The sequence below is a fragment of the Vipera berus genome (assembly GCF_964194415.1).
Source record: "Vipera berus genome assembly, chromosome: 2".
Lineage (NCBI taxonomy): Eukaryota > Metazoa > Chordata > Lepidosauria > Squamata > Viperidae > Vipera > Vipera berus.
Window position 1 is genome coordinate 230,073,003 of NC_138203.1, and position 15,889 is coordinate 230,088,891.

The window sequence follows — 15,889 nt, forward strand, 5'->3', positions numbered from 1 at the left end:
CACAGAGGAACGGAGACCCGGCGACGTTTGGGGATATTTGGAGAGGCGCCCAAACCTCCCCAAACGTCGCCGGGTCTCCGTTCCTCCGCCCCCTGCCTGCCTGCTTCTTTCCGCTGTGGAAAGAAGCAGGCAGGCAGGGCACAGAGGAACGGAGACCCGGCGACGTTTGGGGATATTTGGAGAGGCGCCCAAACCTCCCCAAACGTCGCCGGGTCTCCGTTCCTCCGCCCCCTGCCTGCCTGCTTCTTTCCGCTGTGGAAAGAAGCAGGCAGGCAGGGCGCAGAGGAACGGAGACCCGGCTTCGTTTGGGGAGGTTTGGGGAGGTGCGCGCGCACCTCCCCAAACCTCCCCAAACTTCGGCAGGTCTCCGGACGGCGGTGGCTTGGGAGAGGTGAGCGCGATCCCGGAAGCTCCAAAGCCTCGGCCGCGCACAAGTCCTCGGTAAGTTTTTTTGTTGACTGGAGTATAAGCCGAAGTGGAATTTTTCAGCCCAAAAAGTGGGCTGAAAAATTCGGCTTATACTCAAGTATATACGGTACTTAAAGCAAGCCAGCACCTTCCACTTAATCCCCCATAGAGTTGTCATGCTTTAAACAACAACTTAATCCCTTAAGAATGGCCTACATTCACCTAAGAAAAAAATCCACTTATTCGGAGTATCAAAGGTGAAAATCAGGGAAAGGCAGGATGTGGCATAAATTTTAAGTGTACAAACCTTCCGAATTCCAATATAAGAAAAAAAAATGATGCACGTACAAATCCAGTGTGCATTCTCACAGCTGAGGAATTCATGGAAATAGGTAGAGGAAGCGCACAGATCATTATCACCAGTGTAGCAGTCCTGAGTTTTAAAGATATGTAGTCTCCTATATTATACCACACCTTTGAAGCTTCATGTGCTTAAGTCTTTCCAGCTACACAGATTGCCCTTGTTAAGAGAGGTGAAAAAAGACAAGGCAAAAGGGCAAAAGGGTGATGAAATAGTCTAGATCAGGGGTAGGCAACCTCGGCTCTTTTATGACTCATGGACTTCAACTCCCAGAATTCCTGAGCCAGCTTGGCTCAGGAGCTTGGCTGGCTTCCTGAGCTTGGCTGGCTCAGCTTGGCTTCCTGAGCTTGGCTGGCTCAGGAATTCTGGGAGTTGAAGTCCATGAGTCATAAAAGAGCCGAGGTTGCCTACCCCTGGTCTAGATGCTCCATGAAATGGCTATACAGAATGTGCACGTAAAATGAGCTTCTGAGAAATGAACTTTTTCAAGCAACAGAACCCTTCAGATGTATGAGGCAGTTTACGGTCCTCAAAAGCAGATGACATTACAAAGTGGGTAGTTATGTTTAGTTGCATAGACTGACTCGGTTATCCTTTTGAAGGCATTAATTAGCTTTGCTAAATTCTTGGCCACAGACTTAAGGTTCTGTCTGGACCATAACACCAAATCTTATACTGTTGGACTAAGAAGCAAATGCTGACAAATGCTTATTTTTGTCTAGGTTATTCATATCAGTGATCGCCCAGAGTCTATTAAACACAAAGAATACAGCATTCTTTTAACATTTAAAAATAATACTATACACTCCATGTTTCATTAAGGCTTTTGATTGATTTGCACCTAGCATCTGCTTATAACTGCTTATACATTTTGGGTGTTGTTTCAAACATTATTTCTTGTCTAATAGAATTACATTTGCTATTTACAAAGAGAATCCCCAACAATTGATAACGGATTAGCTCATACACAAAACTTGATGGGTTTTATCATCACCACTCAAGGTTGTCACTCATATGAGGTGGGAATCTTCCACTTGTTCTCAATGAAGCAGAGCATTCAGAACAGCTTTCATACAGAGGTCATTATCCTCTTCATAATGAGACACACCAACCATGGACACACAAGGCAGGGCTCCATCATTCAGTACTAGCCTAAGCAGGAACTTTCAGTTAATCTCGAAACAGAAAATGGCAAAATGCAATATATGACTCTCAAGACTTTGCAATGAATTAGGGCATGTTAAAATGCTTAGTTGCATTAAAATATCAAGGTGATAAATATTTTTTTAAAAAAGCTTGTACAAAAATAAAATATCTGCTCCACAAGTAAAAGGCAAGTACAAGTGATCTTCTGAAAGCCCTTTGAAGCAGCAAAGACTGCTAAAGCAACTGAGTTATAGCTTTGGTATAAAAAAATGTAATTGCTTGCGAAGCATCCATGCTATTGGCATGTTTATTCTTACTGTCTTCCTGATGAATCTTCCATGTATAGCATACAGATGTTGCTAACATGTCTTCCTATGATAATTGGGGAAAATCCCAGCACCTTCTTGGCTTTTCCCAGGACTCTGGAGTCTAAAATGAAACAATAATATGAATGGAATAATAATATTAATGGAAAGGTGGAAAAAAGTGAATCAGGTATGTAAAGCATAATGGATTTTCTTTCAACAAATATTTCACAAAAATATCTTGCTAAAGTTTTACTCAGGGAGAATCAATTATAAATATAATGACAACTGACTTCTACAGAAGGATATTTAAGCCAATTCTGAATGATGGATTGTTTGATCTAAACAGACAAACCTGTAAATCAAGTTACAACTTTAACATATGTGTTAAAATGTTAAAGTGTCTAAAGATATGCAAAACACTCTCATGTGTTCAATAATCTTATCTTTTCAATTATGGACAGAAAAACATTTCTGTTTACCAAAACTGAAAAGAAAGATAATTCCCAAGAATGCTAATGTCTATAGAATAGAATAGAATAGAATAGAATAGAATAGAATAGAATAGAATAGAATAGAATAGAATAGAATAGAATAGAACTTTGGAGGTCTTCTAGTCCAGCCCCCTGCTCCAAGCAGGAGAACCTATACCATCTCAGACAGCTGAATGTCTAGCCTCTTCTTGAAAATCACCAGTGATGGAGCGCCCACGATTTCTGGGGGTAAGCTGATTGTCCTCACTGTCAGGAAGTTTCTCCTTAATTTCAGGTTGCTTCTCTCTTGGATCAGTTTCCAACCATTGTTTCTCATCCTTCCCTCTGGTGCTTTGGTGAACAACCTGGCCCCCTCTGCCTTGTGGCAGCCCCTCAGATACTGGAACACTGCTATCATGTCTCCCCTATTTCTTCTTTTCTTTAGACTAGCCAGGGGTAGGCAACCTTGGCTCTTTTATGACTTGTGGACTTCAGCTATGCTGGCTCAGGAATTCTGGGAGTTTAAGTCCACGAGTCATAAAAGAGTCAAGGTTGCCTACCCCTGGACTAGCCAAACCCAAGTCCCACAGCCGTTTTTCGTATGTTTTAGTTTCCAGGCCTTTGATCATCTTAGTTGCTCTTCTCTGATTTTTTCCCATACTCTCAACATCTTTTTTGTGATATGGTGACCAAAATTGGCTGCAGTATTCCAGGTGTGGTCTTACAATAATATACCAAATTAACAACTGAACTGCAGACTATCAAAAATAAAACTTTGAATTCTGATGACAAGGGAATGTCAATATAAAATAAGGAAAAGTGAATGAGACAGAGAAATCAACCTATGACAAAAGCAAATAAGAGTTTAAGAAAATGACGGATTTTACTGGGACACGCTTTGTGCTTTAATTGCATGCATTCCCCTCCTTGCTCAGCCCACACCCACCAAGGTTAGAGCTGCGCTAAAATGTGTTTGACAGAAAGCTAACAGAGCCCTCTTTTAAACTGGCTCAAGTCAAATATCAAAGTTTTATTACCTGGATTCCAGCAATACATGAAGAATGCTAACCCTGCAGCAACACTGAAGCAGGCAAGAAAGAACGCAGGACCTAGAAAAGGAAAGAAATAAAAGCAGCGGGTACTGTGTTTTCTCCTTCACACTTCACAATATATTACCATTTTTTTCCTAATGTAATTAGAATTATGGATGTCTTTATTCCTTGTAACTCTTTTTATCATCAGCCTTTTTAAAAGCTTGCAAAAAGAAAATCTCTTCAGGGATTTAAATTATACGTTCATAAAATAAGTTTGGCTTCCCTGGGCCGTTTAAACTGTAAAATAATACCGTCTAATAGAAACTATGTGGTTATAGATGCCTTTCCTATGGGCTATCCATGTTCACCTTCCCAGGCACAGAGCTGAATAAGATACAGGGGGATATGATAGGACTAATGATAAATATATCCTCCTACAATCTCCCTGCCAACTGTATGCTTTTCACATCTACACATGTTAGGTGTAAAAATCTGCCAAGGGTTATGTAACCAAACACAATTGGTAAACTGGTTTAAATATGCAAAAATATTTTTTCAGAGCTTCAGAAATTTAGAAGCTTGCATTATTAGAGCTGAAAGCAAATGTACGTGTCCCAGGCTAATGTTGCAGGATCCAATTTGGGTCGGTCACCGGGACCCAGAGGTTTTGACTCACGCTGGAGCCCATCCTCAGGTAAACGTCTTGTCCTAGTGACTAACCCAGATTGAATCCTTGGTTACAGGACCCTAAAGCCAGAGGTACATTTCTTTCCCCCATCCAATTTGTGCCCACATAGTAAAAGCTATGGATGCTGAGCCTTTTTCAGACTAGATGATATACAGGTATAGGCCAATTCCTATCTCATTTAATTACAAATGATGACCACTGGTAACCCAAGGCTGATCTCCAGGGGTTCAAATATGGTATTTGTGTATTATTATTATTATTCTATAAAGGGCAGGGCCTCAGCCATTTGGGAGATGAGTATCACTCATAGTAGCCATTAGGATGAAGTCAACGGGCACAGCCCTAATGGCACAGTATTGAACGTCTTTTTAAAAAGAAAAAAGAGAGAGAGAGAAACCTGACATACTTTTGACTGGGGGATAGAAAAGGAGCTGGGTGTGTAGTTTTTCACATTATAATAAGCTCCTTAACAAAGTGCTGGATTTGGTACAGCATTAACAACCTCTACCTGCCGAGTTGCTTTCCTGCCTTCTGGCTTCAAAGGAAGAACGGAAGAAAAGAAAAAAGGAGTCAGGAGCCAGAGGGCAGCTAAAGGGAACGTTCCTTTTAAAAATTATATGCGGAGGTATCATAAGAGGAAGTAATGCACATATCTGAACACTCAGGAGCCTGCCAGGAAACCCAGCCAACAGGTAAATTTAAGTTTAAAACAAAGTGTCATTGTTTAAAATTAATTGCATCAAGGTAATACTTTTGTTAACCTTATTATTCATATGCAGCCAACAATATTTTACACATGTTATTTACCCCTGTCATTTAGAATATATTTCTCCTTCTCAGGGTTTATCCCTGTGGAATCTGAGGTTTCTAGAAACAAAAGCAATACACCGAGTTAGTGCTATATACAGTCCAACAAATTTCGGAAACAAATAATAAAAAAGTGAAAATAATTTCCAAAGTAATATAATCAAGACAACATGGCCCCTAACCCTCGTGTGGACATTATCTTCCATATTTAGCCTATTTCATACTTGTGTTTTGCTGATTTGCTGCTGCATATAAAGAGAAGGTTCTGTCATAAAAGCATGTTGGTATAAATAACATAAGGGACGCGGTGGCTCAGTGGGTTAGACGCTGAGCTGGTCGATCAGAAGGTCGGCAGTTTGGTGGGTCGAATCCCGAGTGCCGCGTAACAGAGTGAGCGCCTGTTACTCGTCCCAGCTTCTGCCAACCTAGCAGTTCGAAAGCACGTAAAAATGCAAGTAGAAAAATAGGGACCACTCCAGTGGGAAGGTAACAGCGTTCCGTGCGCCTTTGGCATCTAGTCATGACGGCCACATGACCACGGAGACGTCCTTGGACAAATGCTGGCTCTTTGGCTTTGAAACGGAGATGAGCACCGGCCCCTAGAGTTGGAAATGACTAGCACGCATGTGTGGGGGAACCTTTACCTTTTATAAATGACATTAAATGTTTCAATGCTTGACTGGCAATTTCAGGATATTTTTTGTAAAAGCTCCATCCAGAAATTCATACATTCTACATAAGAAAATGCAGTTTGTAATGTGAAATCAGTTGAATTTAATTTGTGCCATTAAAAAAAAGCAGCATTACCAGTAGATTGCAATTTGATATGCGTTTTCTGTATGTCTGCAATTGTAGCCAGCAAACCATATCTGGTAAAAAGTTCAAATTAAATAAATAGTGATTATATACATGCAAAAGTACACATACTAAAGGGTATAGAATTGGTGTTGAAAGCATTTTTCCCCCAAACATCCTTCTTCCTCTTTCTTCGCCTGGCTTGAAAAGCCTTGTTCCTATGGAGATTTTTTTTAAAGTTGTTTCACAGCAAGACAAACTAACCAATTTTCCTTCTCACTCCAAAAGGATTTAATTGTGGAAGATATTTTCAATTATAGCTATAGCTTCCTGTAGTCACTTATTTCTCTGTGATATTTATATCTCATTCATAACTTTTGGTATTTGTTTGGATTTTTTTTATCCCCAAATGCACGATCAATAACCTATTTTCCAGATGTGTTGTGATTTACTTCTCCCTCTCCGAAACTAATTTCAGGAAGTCCTCGATTTACGACCAGTCATTTAATGACAGTTCAAAGTTACAATGGACTTGGAAAAAGTTACTTACAACCCATCCTTGAAGTTACGACTGCTGTACCTGGTTGGAGTATCCCATAGTCACATAACATTTTCTGACATTTTTTTGCCATTTTCTAGCACCCATTAGCTAAAATGGGCTCATGTTTATGACCATGTGGTTCTCTCTTAGCAACAATGGTTTGTTTAATTATCATGGTGACTTGCTTAACAACCACTATAAAAACGGTCCTAAATTTGAGTCCAATCACATGGTGCCTTGACTTACAATCGCTACACAACTTAAGACCAAAATTCCAGTCCCAATTGTGTCTTAGTCAAGGATTACCTGTAAGACCTCTAGATGTGGTTAGCTTTGAGTCACGATTGTGTTCAATCACTATTAGCAGTAAGTAGAACATACAGTACTTAGCATGTCAAACTTTAACTTAGTTGCCATAAGAAAAAATGAACTATTTTAATCCCACTTTCGAAACCTTCCGCACAGTATGTCTGCCATAGATACTTGCATTCTGGAATATTGAAGCAGTATGATAATAAAAGCCATCTGAGAATTTGGACTAAATCTGGATACTCCATAATATGTAATTTTAACTGCCATGTTGTCACAATGTCTCCTAATATTGGTTTGCATATAGCTGGAACGTGCCCTTGGTGCAATTCTCAGACATTTCTTTAAAAGCCAGCTGTTTTCTATCTGAAAGTGCTCTTCATCCCTCACAGACCAAGCTCAGTGCTGTTTCTACCAGCGGGTATTCAAAATCAATGTTTGAACACTAAGAATGGGTCTCAGAAACCAGCACTTACAGGAGGGAAAAGCTCCAGCTGACAGAAGTGGTAGAAAACCTATGCTTCCAGTCTCTTTTCTCATGTACACTGCAAACCCACGGGACTTGTACAATTGACAGCAAGGCCTCAGGGTATCATTATACACAGCTGCAACATGTAATTTGCACCGGAAATCCATGCAAAAGTCTAGCTCTTTATTATTAAAAAAAAGGGAAAAGCTCAAGTCCAAAATCGTAAGACAAAAATAAATGTGGCTGACTGATCCCCTTACTTTGTTCCTGGAACATGTTGAACTAAATCTACAAAAGGAGCTGATTAACTTTTGCGCTTTCACAGAGGCTAAAAAGCAGAGGAGTGGGGGGGGTGTTTTGCCTTCTTAACAACAAAATACGTTTGGAAAGCTTTTGAAAGTATAAGCCCTTATATTTGCCACTTTCAGGAATAGGAAAATTGTGAAACAGTTACTAGAGAGGCAATATGCCCCGTTGGTTATAGCCTTTCCACAGCAAGATACAGTGGAACAATGTTGTATTAAATTAAAAGATTCAAATCACTTAACACCAGACAATCCATATGTCTAATAAAGGCCTTTAAAATGAAGCATGTTCCTAATTCCCATCATTGCTGTGACACAGACAATGGCAATTGGGTATTTTATTGCTATCACTATATAAGCTAATAATGATTTTTCCAAACAATACTACAGTATAATTTTATGCACTGCCTTCCAAGGAGTAAATTGTATTAAGTTCAATGGAACGGGTTACAATTTTTTGTCAGCTCATATTTTGTTCCACAGCTGTGTTTGCAACTTATTGCCCATAAAACTTAGTTGAGCTCCCTTCCTGCTTCTGTCAGAAGCAGTTGGTGGTCTCAATTCCTTGGGAAAAATATAGGATACAAGTATGATTACTAAACCTGTCCTTCAAGACAGTCAAGTATATTGCAATAGGTCAGAGATGCTCTTTGCTAGTCTATTGCTCAAGCCTCACGTGCTTGCTATAGCCTGGACTGCAAAAAGAATTATTTAAAGCACAGGTGCCCAAAAGGCTGGGGTACCAGTTCCGTGGAGGGAGGTTTTTCCATGGACCAGAGGGTGCATGGTTTTGTGTGCTACTTGCGGATGGGGCTTTGCTTGTTTGTGCGGATCGGTTGCTGGCATGCTGTGGTACTGGTTCACGGACCAGGGATTGGAGACCCCTGATTTAAAGGAACATAAATCAACCACTCAAATTTTTTATTCCAGGGGTCCCCAATCCCTGGTCCATGGACTGGCACTGAGCCACGGCGTGTCTGAAACCGGTCCATGCAAATAAGCAAAGCCCCATCCATGGGAAGCATGCAGTACATGAAACCACGCCCCCTCCGGTCCATAGAAAAACCTCTCTCAATGGAACTGATCCCTGGTGCTCAAAAGGTTGGGGACCTCTGTTTTATTCTATTACTTCAATAGCAGATATCAGATATTACAGTTCTTGACACTATTTTAACTAGGAGAGCAATACAACATAATAACAACTAAGTCCAGGCAACTAATAGATAAATTATAAAGAAAAGTCAAGGCTGTCTGGGGGAGGCAAGGATGAAACATGCATTGCCTTGCAAACTCTAACCTTTATGTACTTGTATGCCATGTAATCATACAAGTGCAAAAGAGCAGAGTCATGTCGTGTTATGTCACAGTGCAAGCTTCATTACTTTGGTATTATTATGGACAGGAGCAGAAAACCACATCGATACATCTGGTTTTCAATGAAGCTTCTCCTGTCCATTGTACAAATAGTTTACTATGAACTGAGAAACCTGACAAATGATGTACAGTGCTAAAAAGTAACCCCATCTTAAAGCTTAACAACAGTCAAACTAAGCAATATTATTCTGATTCCAGACTGTTGGAAGGAAGTCATAGAAATAACATTTGAAATGAACATAATTTGATAATCAAGAAATTTTCCTTCCCTTACAATTCAGAAAAAAGTAATCAGGAACTGCAGTTCTTGACACTGTTTTAGATAAGCTGGTGTGCCAGAAACAGTGCAATGCCTGTTTTTTACAGCAACCACAAAAGAGAAGCTTGCATACCAAATCAATTGAACTGAAAATGAAAATAGTATGTAAATGATCTCAAGGACTTAAAAATCAAAGAACACAGTGAAAAGCTAGAGTAAATACAACAAAGGTCAAAGTCATGACAATGGCTACAAAAAACAGCCTCTGACCTGGGAATGAAAGTATTGTATTGTAGTTAGGTTTACCTTCTAAAATCAACTATTGACAGGAAAAGAACCAGCAGCCAAAAAATGCTGCAGAATAGCACTTGGTAGAAGAGCTACAAAGGCCCTAGAAAGGTAGTCAGTTACCAGAATATGTCTATACCTACAAAGATCAGTGTTATGTAGTAGGCAATGGTTTCCCCTGTGACGCTCTACGGAAGAAGCAGGACAGGAAGAATATTGATTCTTTTAAACTCTGGCGTTGGCAAAGACTGTTATAGGTGGTCCAGAAAACAAACAAACGAACCCTCCAGAATTCTCATTTGGAAGCTCAAAAGACCAGGCTCAATCATCGTATTCTGGACACAATATGTGAAGTGTCAGCTCCCTTGAGAAGTCCATAATGTTGGGAAAGGTGGAAGGAATGAGAAAAAAGACAACTAGCAATAAGGTGGATGGATTCAATTACAGTGGCAATGGATATACCACAAGAAGACCTGAAGGACTAAGCTGGGGACAGATCATCCTGGAGAAGGTTGTTGAGAGTCAACATTGTTCTGATGGCATATAAACAAGCATGGCACATAATTAAGCAGAAATGAAAGATTTACAGTCTGGACAAAAATTTGGGTTGCACCCAGAGTTATGGCTTCTTAGTTTTCAAATCCTGCTATAACTCACACTGAAGCTAGGCCTAAGCACATATCTCAAGTTTCCCCTCCTTTAACTAATATTTACCACGTTGAATTTTGCTTTGTGGGCTACATTGAGTTATATGCACATTTTTATGAAATTAACAACTGTGACAATATCAGAACTTGAATTGGTACTGATGTATGATCAGTTCTTGCCATGATTTGCAATTTTCTTGCCAATTAGAAACTCACATACAAATCTGGTTGAACGTTATCTGTTTCAAAATTCTCCATTGTTTTCATATTTTAACATACTGTATGTGTCATAGAGACCAAAACATGGTGTTGCTTTTTTCACTATAGAACAACACATGTTTTTGTCCTTAAATAGTATATGCATATTATTTTTTTACAATAGTAATTACTGATTGTTGTAGGATCCTCAAGATCCTACCCTATAAGATGGGCAGATATACAAATTTTATGAACAAATATATAGTAATGAAATACATTGGCATAGAAAAAAATCACGCAGAAGCAGAACAAGTCCATGCAATTTTGCGGGAAATGGTTTGCCATGTTCTTTTTCCTAGGGCTGAGAGAAACTGACTAGTCCTATCTTATCCAGCTGACTTGGTGCCCAACATGAAACTAAAAGTCTTAGTCTTTCAATTTTCTACCTGGTATCTTTAACCACTGTACTAAATTGGTTCTCACCAAAGAACTACAAGCACAAAAATGGAAGAGTTTAGTAATGCAGAATCTGGACAGAGATATAAACTAATTCATAATCAATTTTGGGGTGAATTGCAAAAAAGAAGTTAAATAACTGAAGCAAAGTTTAGGCTTGATCCTGAGTCTTTTCTAGAAAATCTGCAAATATTCTAGATATAGCTTTAGAGCCAAATACACATTTGGCATCATCCCTTCTCTTGATTAAATTAAATCTGAATCCAGTTTCTCTATATGTTAGCCTATGTTACAGCCACACAGCAGAAGCAGTTATTTCAAGTGAGGTAGCTCTTGCACAATAAAGGCCATAATGTTGGAAATTCTCCTAACAGAATGCATACAATTCACTCTGAAAATGACCTTAACCTTCTAGGCCAAGAGACAGCTGTCCAAACACAGATGGTTACCATCTAATCAAAGCACAACTGAGTCCTGCCTGTCTGTAGCCTTTAACATTTTTGCCAGAAGCAATAGCACTTTCCTGTGTTTTTAACAAACAGCTTGAGAACTCAAAATTATGCAGAAATATATATTTAAATATATATTGGGGTATTGCCAATGACAGCTAGTGATTGTAAATAGATATCAAATTTAATCACAAAAATCTCAAATAGGAACGGAGAACAAACTTTTAATTGCCAGAGCACTTGGGCAGGTCTGAGTATTTATACGAAACAGAATAGCACAAGTTTCACTTAAGTTTCTGAACAGACACAAATCGAACACAGGAATTTGGAAGAATTAAAACACAACGCCTGAAGAAAGCTGTAACATCCAACTTACTTAGAGTTTTCCTGCTCGGCAAGTCGTTATAGAGATGCTCCGCATTGATCTGTAAAGCTCGGTAAAATTCTTGACAGGGTTTGTCCCCTTTCTTTTTCAAGTGAGCTATAAGGTTTGATAGCCGACTATGAAGAGGAGCTTTGGGATTCCGAAACTGTCGAGAAAAAAGTACTGTTTAGATTGCAAGAACTAGATTTCAGCACCAAAAACTACTGTACAATGTTAAAACAGTTCCCCATCTCATTTCTGCAGCCCACGAAAGAGTACATACAATACCAGATTTGTAGCTTATTCAAACTTACCAGTAGAATAAATGAGTCGACATAACCTGATGATGTTGCTTCTCTAACAGGGTAGGAATAAAACATTTTCTATGAGATGAAATATTCATTGCTGAGCAGAAATATTCATCCTTTAAATGCTTAAATAAATAAGGAACTAATATGCTATACATTCGAGATCTCTGCAGTGCTCTTAGGAATGTACAATGGCATAGATAGCCCTTGTTATGCATCATTACAGGAACTGTAGTTTTGTGTATTTGCAACTGATAAATTAGAGATCTTGGCTTTCACATAGCTACAGTTCTGGCCTTGTTTTTTTGTTTCTTAACACACATGCAAAATAGCAGAGGGATTCTGCTATTTGCTAGTTTGTCTGTGCAATGTAGCTGTATTTGATCACTGGCAATTCTTGCCGTATTAACCTGGTTGCCAGGTTTCATGTGATTTCGTTGCAAATCCAGAGTAAGAATTCATGAGTAAGCTACATAGATCTTTGTGACTGGGCTTACCCAGTGATATCCATCATGGCTGAGCAAGCAAGAGGAGAGAGAGAGAAATAGCCATTATGGAAAGGAGAAGCCAACCACCGGAACTTGATGACAATTCTCATAGACTCAAAAGCTCATTTTTTCAGTTTTGTTATCCATGACATCACAGAATCCCTTTGAATAATATCAGCCACCTGCATAGCATTATTATGGGTGGCGTTTAACATATGGTACAAAATAGTTTCTTTTTTTAAAAAAAGACACTTCAAGGCTCCACTGCCTGCTTTAGATAATGAAAAAAGTCTCAGAAATTTAAAGTCTCAGGTATTTAAGACATATGTCTTAAGACAGTTAATCTTCTTTTGTCAACTTCTTTTTATCCTTCACTGCAAATTTTTTACCAGATACCCAGTCACATAATTATAGATTTCCAAATGAGCATTTTCAGCTATAAGCACTATTTGTGACAGTCTCATTTCAAATATTTTAATTAAAGTGAAGATATTTATGCTAACATACATAAACCTTTATAATAAAGTCCTCAGAATTAAACTGGTATGGCCAACTTTCTTGCCAGATTCTGCCAATTCCACAAAAGTCATTAGGACACTGTAATGATTGAACTGACATCTGATCAGGCATTCACCCTGAATATCTCCTGACCTATTATGTGCAAAATGTCCCAAGTACATTTTTTAAAATTGTCCATTGAACTAGTGGGAGGGAGCGAAATTGGTATAGCTGTAATGTGATTTTACTTAAGGGCCGTCATGCCTCTTTCAGAGCCTGAATCTGCTGAGGACAATGAGCTGGAACGGGACCCTATGGAGGTCTAGGGAGAGGGGTCTGTGGCGTCAGAGGAATGTGGGGAAGAGCAGGCCGAGGCAGGCCAGAGCCTTTCAGGATTGGGACAGGATGAACAGGAGAGACAGAGCTCAGGCGATGAGCAAGGGCCACCCCCTCTTGATCCTAGACACGGAAAGTGGAGAGGAGGAGGGAACAATGCAAGCAGGCTCAACTACTCGGGAGGAGAGCGCCCCACCCCTCTCCACAAGGTACACCTGGAGAGTGAGACTTAAGGAGACACTGTGGGGAGGAGCATTTGTTGGAAACAAACGCTGATTTCTTGGAGTTTTGTGTGCTGTTGCTGATCTTGGAAACCACTCTCTGATTTCTTGTGCAGTGTTGTGATTTCTGCTTGGAAACCCTGAAACTCTGACCATTGGACTGGCTGACAAACTTGATTTGTTTTCAAAGACCTCGGATTGTATTTTGGCTTCTCTTCAGGCAAGCTTGTATTTCCACAGACTCGTTAGATTTTGGATGTATATTTCATTCCTTGTTATCTACATGGCCTTGAATAAATTACTCTTCTAATCTAACTGTATGTGAAACTACTTGCAGCCAGAAGCTGCTGAAGGTGTGTGTGTGTTACTTTGTTCTGGGGCTTGCCAGAAACGTGGGAGCATTTGGGGAAAATTTGGAGCAATTAAAGGGTGATTTGAATTGCCAGCTAACTGCATTGCCTCTGTGCCATGCCCTAGGTCATCACAAGGGCAGAGGCAGTTCCAGATAATGGTTGGAGTCTGTATTTTCAAAATTGCTGGATTACCTGTTTATTTATGAGTTATATCTTAAGGGGCAAATTCAAATCATCATACCGAACTTGATATAGCCCAACTTAATTATCTATATAAATTGTTGTTGTTGTTAGTTGCGAATTGATGTCTGACCCATCGCGACCCCATGGACAACGTTCCTCCAGGCCTTCCTGTCCTCTACCATCTTCTGGAGTCCATTTAAGCTCACTTCTACTGCTTCAGTGACTCCATCCAGCCACCTCATTCTCTGTTGTCCCCTTCTTCTCTTGCCCTCAACCTTTCCCGGCATTAGGCTCTTCTCCAGTGATTCCTTCCTTCTCATTAGAGGGCCAAAGTATTTGAGTTTCAATTTGAGGATCTGGCCTTCTAAAGAGCAGTCAGGGTTGATCTCCTCTAGGACTGACCGGTTTAATCAACTTGCAGTCCAAGGGACTCGCAGGAGTCTTCTCCAGCACCAGAGTTCAAAGGCCTCAATTCTTTGGCGCTCAGCCTTTCTTATGGTCCAACTTTCACTGCCATACATTGCAACTGGGAAGACCATAGCCTTGACTATATGCACTTTTGTTGGCAGGGTGATGTCTCTGCTTTTTAGTGTGCTATCTAGATTTGCCATGGCTTTCCTCCCCAGGAGCAAGCGTCTTTTAATTTCTTGCCTGCAGTCCCCGTCTGCAGTGATCTTGGAGCCCAGGAAAATGAAATCTGTCACTACCTCCATTTCTTCCCCATCTATTTGCCAGTAATTGAGAGGGCCGGATGCCATGATCTTGGTTTCCTTAATGTTAAGTTTCAGGCTAACTTTTGCACTCTCCTTCTTCACCCACAACAAGAGGCTCTTTAGTTCCTCTTCACTTTCTGCCATTAGAGTGGTATCATCTACATATCTTAGGTTGTTGATATTTCTCCCAGCAATTTTAATTAAAATTTTTGATTCATCTAGCCCTGCCTTTCTCATGATGTGCTCTGCATATAAGTTAAACAGGCAGGCCAACAGTATCCAGCCTTGCCAGATTCCTTTCCCAATTTTGAACCAATCAGTGGTTCCGTGTCCACTTCCACTGTTGCTTCTTGACCCGCATATAGGTTTCTCAAGAGGCAAATAAGATGGTCTGGTACTCCCATCTCTTTAAGAACTTGCCACAGTTTGTTGTGATCCACACAATCAAAGGCTTTAGCATAGTCAATGAAGCAGAAGTAGATGTTTTTCTGGAACTCCCTAGCTTTCTCCATGATCCAGTGTATGTTGGCAATTTGATCTCTAGTTCCTCTGTCTCTTTGAAATCCTGCCTGTACTTCTGGTAGTTCTTGATCCACATACTGCTGGAGTCTAGCTTGTAGGATTTTAAGCATAACTTTACTAGCATGTGAAATGAGTGCAATGGTGCGATAATATGAACATTCTTTGGCACTGCCTTTCTTTGGAATTGGAATGTAAACTGATCTTTTCCAATCCTGTGGCCACTGTTGAGTTTTACAAATTTGGTAGCAAAGTGAGTGTAGCACTTTTACTGCATCGTCTTTTAAGATTTTGAATAGCTCATCTGGAATACTGTCACCTCCACTAGCTTTGTTGTTGCTCAACTTTCCTAAGACCCACTTCACTTCACATTCTAGGATGTCTGGCTTGAGGTCAGTCACCACCTCATTGTGATTATCAGGGACGTTAAGCTCATTCTTGTATAGTTCTTCTGTGTAATTTTGCCACCTCTTCTTAATCTCTTCTGCCTCTGTTAGGTCCCTGCCATTTTGGTCCTTTATCATGCCCATTTTTGCATGAAATGTTCCCTACATCTCTCCAATTTTCTTGAAGAGATCTCTGGTCCTCCCTATT

The 15,889-nt window shown here is 40.0% G+C and overlaps 1 protein-coding gene across 2 annotated transcripts in view; it reads right to left on the reverse strand.

Annotated features, from left to right (window-relative positions):
* Nucleotides 1-15,889, reverse strand: part of CARD19 (caspase recruitment domain family member 19) — a 51,916-nt gene that overhangs the window by 11,604 nt on the left and 24,423 nt on the right. For both annotated transcript variants that reach the window (XM_081318634.1, XM_081318635.1), the window contains exons 3-6: nucleotides 11,689-11,842; nucleotides 5,223-5,282; nucleotides 3,731-3,802; nucleotides 2,233-2,344 (exon numbers count right to left, since the gene is read on the reverse strand). In XM_081318634.1, coding sequence (XP_081174760.1) covers nucleotides 2,233-2,344; nucleotides 3,731-3,802; nucleotides 5,223-5,282; nucleotides 11,689-11,842 — 398 coding nt within the window. The remainder of the gene's footprint in view (nucleotides 1-2,232; nucleotides 2,345-3,730; nucleotides 3,803-5,222; nucleotides 5,283-11,688; nucleotides 11,843-15,889) is intronic.